Here is a 3,703-nt window from a genome sequence, read left to right on the forward strand (position 1 = left end):
TCGGGGATAGCAAAGTAGCTGCTTGGCGATCGCAGCCCCTGCTCTTCTCCCTCTTATCTTCCTTTAGTTGTATTTAGCTATTTTTCAGATTATGCTAGTCTTAATATTGTCAAACAAATGGTAGTAGATGCTCATGACTAGTGACACCCCGATGTCGGGCTTTTCTTTTTCGCATTTTTGTTTTTGATTTGAACTCCTTTACGAAAGTTTTTACGCTAAATAGCCTTGAAATTATTTTTGAAATGAAAATATCGGTTTGTTTTGGAATGAGTCGGCTTGCCTAGTACTACGATAGGCGCCATCACGACAGGTTAGGTATTTGGGTCGTGACAAAAGCAACCTCCCTTAATCAGACGCCTAAGGACTTTGAATTTTAGAGATTTGAATGAAAGAGAATATTTTTTATTCATATTCTGCTGTTTACAATATTCATGGGAAAAATATATATCTATCCAAAACAGAAATTAATTCCTAAACTTCACAGATTATAGTTTCCTAATTTAGCTGGATCCTAATATCAAGGGATTTGATAAATAAGAAGAATATCTTTTTTCTAAATATCTCAACTACGTGAGGTCAATGATTACAAAAGATTTTTTAAATCTGGACAAAAACTTTAATCAACTGTTTTAAGTACCATTATTCTTGATCAACTCATCCAAGAGTTGGCTCGACTACGACATTTTATTTCTTGAAGAGTAAGTCTACAGAACCAGAAAAAGATAAAGTTTCATGATAAAAAACAAATGATCAGGCAGGTGACATTTGGAGATTCAAATAAAACTAAGATACCGTCAGGCGCATTAAAAATGTTATTATGCAAAGCTTGAACCAGTTAGTGGGGATCATGTAACCTTGATACATCAGGCAATGCTGGAAACAGTTAGTGGAGAGATCATGTAATCCTGATATATAAATGAAAGAAGTGAAAACAATAATTCAAAGTCAGAAGATGAAAATATTAGTTTATTTTTATGGCTTTGAACTTGTATAACTAAACTACGCGGATTCATTTTCTAAAGATTTAATTTCACCTTGTTAATTATGTAATCTTCCACGTCATACCTCAGTTGCCTATATATAAAAACCCTTGGATATGCAGTCAAATTGTGCAAGAAAAGGAAAAATGAATTCTTTCAAGGGTTCTAATTTTGTAATATTAGCAGTGCTCTTTTGTTTGATTCTTTCTCTTTCTGTATTTGCTGAGGCTTCGTCGAGGAACAAACATAAGCCCAAATCAAAAAAATCAACGTTTGGTGTTGGATTCTATAAAAGATCATGTCCAGCTGCTGAGGCCATTATAAGAAAAGCCGTATTCAAAGCGGTTCTGATGAATCCCGGCACTGCTGCTGGCATTATTCGCATGCATTTCCATGACTGCTTTATCAGGGTACTCTTTTATTTTCACCTTTTTTTTTTGTTAATACACACTGGCAGTATGAAATGCTTTTACACCATTAGTGTATCTTAACCGATAACTGGTACATTGCCTTCTTTTTAGGTTACTATTCTCACATTTTATGTACGGTTACTTGTATTAAACTCAATTGAGTATTTTTACACTATTAGTTTAGGTTACCTTTACTCGTTGTAGAAGGTGAATTGCCTTATTTTATAGATTACAAATTGCACTTTTATGGAGGGGTTACCTACAGATATCTACCTGATAGTGTAAATATTTATTTACATCGTCGGTGTATATATTTGTTAAATTGAATTATATTTTAGATGGCTTGAACGAGTAAAAATTCTTTTGTGCCATTAGTCTGTTTAAGTTGAACGTTTCTTTGAATGCTAACATGCTGTTTTCCGTTGTTAATTTTATCTTTGAAGGGTTGTGATGGTTCGGTGTTGCTTGATTCGGTGAGAGGAAAGGAAACGGCTGAGAAAGATAGTCCCATTAACAACCCAAGCCTTCGAGGGTTTGAGGTTATTGATGAAGCAAAAGCATTGCTGGAAAAAGTATGTCCGCGCACAGTTTCGTGCGCGGACATACTTGCCTTTGCTGCAAGAGATAGCGCCTTGTTCGCGGGAGGCATAAGCTATGCTCTTCCAGGAGGACGTCGCGATGGCCGCATTTCGCTGAGCTCCGAAGTCATTCAAAACCTCCCTCCACCTTTCTTCAATGCCCAACAACTTCAAGACAACTTCAAAAGAAAAGGTTTGTCACTTGATGAGATGGTGACTTTGTCAGGGGCTCACTCTATTGGTCGCACTCATTGCTCTTCCTTCTCTAATAGACTTTACGGTTTCAATGCTACACATCCTCAAGATCCTTCCCTTGATCCTAGATATGCTTCATTCTTGAAAAATAAGTGCCCTCGACCTATTAGTGACACCCAAGTTGATCCAATTGTTAATCTTGATATTTCAACCCCTAATCGTCTAGACAACAAGTACTATCTCAATTTGAAGAACCATAAGGGACTGTTGACTTCTGATCAAACATTGTTTGAAAGTCCTCTAACTTCTAAGCTGGTTTTTAACAACGTTAAATATGGCTCGACATGGGCACGTAAGTTTGCTGCTGCAATGGTTCATATGGGCTCCATTGAAGTTCTAACTGGCAACAAGGGAGAGATCAGAAAGAATTGCCATTTCGTCAACTGATTTTGGCTTTGTTTTTATTTGAAATTTCTGTAAGATTTTTTTGTTCCTTTGATTCTTCATCTTATACTATTCTGTTGGTTGTCTAATGTAATGTAAGAATACGAATTGTATCATCGAATATATTTAATATGCTTACAGAAGAGAATAATTTAAATCTGTTTACCACTATATTTGTTCCATTCTAATTTATAGGATATTTTTTTCTTTTATTTTGAAAATTTAAAAATGTTTATCACTTTTGTACAATAATTATAACTTTCAAATTTCAAAATAGTGAAATACTTACTATTTATGAGACCGACTAGAGTCTCGAAATTGGTGCCCCGTTCAAATTAATAGCCTGTTTGGTCAAGCTTTTTTTCGGGTCAAAAGTATTTTTTTTTTTTTTTCAAAAGCACTATTGGCAAAAAATTGAGGTGTTTGGCCAAGCTTTTGAAGGAGAAAAAAGTGCTTTTGATGAGAAGCAGAAATAGTTTTTTAGAAGCAGAAAAAAGTAGCTTCTCTCCGAAAATATTTTTCTAAGAACCACTTTTGAGAAAAATATACTTAGAAGCAGTTTTTAAAAGCTTGACCAAACACTAATTACTGCTCAAAAGTGCTTTTCAAATTATTTAGCCAAATACAATCTGCTTCTCACTAAAAATACTTTTTAAAAAATTACTTTTGAGAAAAACACTTCTCATAGGCTGATTTTATAAGTTTGGCCAAACATGCTATAAATGAGAAGAATAACAACTTGCTTTTGGTGATCTGAATATCTGATATGTCATAACAACAGTTATGGTGTTACAATAGAAGACAACATTCTCCAACTGTTTAGCGCGAATAAATTTTGCTCTTTCCTTTTTTCTTTACTTTTTATTTCTCCTTAATAATTTCTTTACTACTCCATCTGTCTCATATTAATAGCCATGGTTATTAAAAATAGTTGTCTCAAATTATTTGTCATTTTAGAAGTTCAAGACAAAATTAATTATTTTTTTCCTTTTTTACTCTTAGTAATAATTATTTTTGAAGATAAAGATAACACATAAATAGAATAAATATTCAATGAAAAGAGATTATATCTTAAGACATAAATAAGGGTAGAATA

At 33.7% G+C, this 3,703-nt stretch overlaps 1 protein-coding gene across 1 annotated transcript; it reads left to right on the forward strand.

Annotated features, from left to right (window-relative positions):
- Positions 1-1,126: 1,126 nt before the first annotated feature.
- LOC104119379 (peroxidase 5-like) lies at positions 1,127-2,764 on the forward strand. Its single transcript, XM_009630868.4, has 2 exons — positions 1,127-1,390; positions 1,834-2,764. Exons 1-2 carry the CDS (start codon positions 1,127-1,129, stop codon positions 2,608-2,610), a joined length of 1,041 nt encoding a protein of 346 aa, XP_009629163.1. The 3' UTR covers positions 2,611-2,764.
- The last annotated feature ends 939 nt before the right edge of the window (positions 2,765-3,703 follow it).

This window comes from Nicotiana tomentosiformis, chromosome 6 (genome assembly GCF_000390325.3).
Source record: "Nicotiana tomentosiformis chromosome 6, ASM39032v3, whole genome shotgun sequence".
NCBI classification, from domain to species: Eukaryota; Viridiplantae; Streptophyta; class Magnoliopsida; order Solanales; family Solanaceae; genus Nicotiana; species Nicotiana tomentosiformis.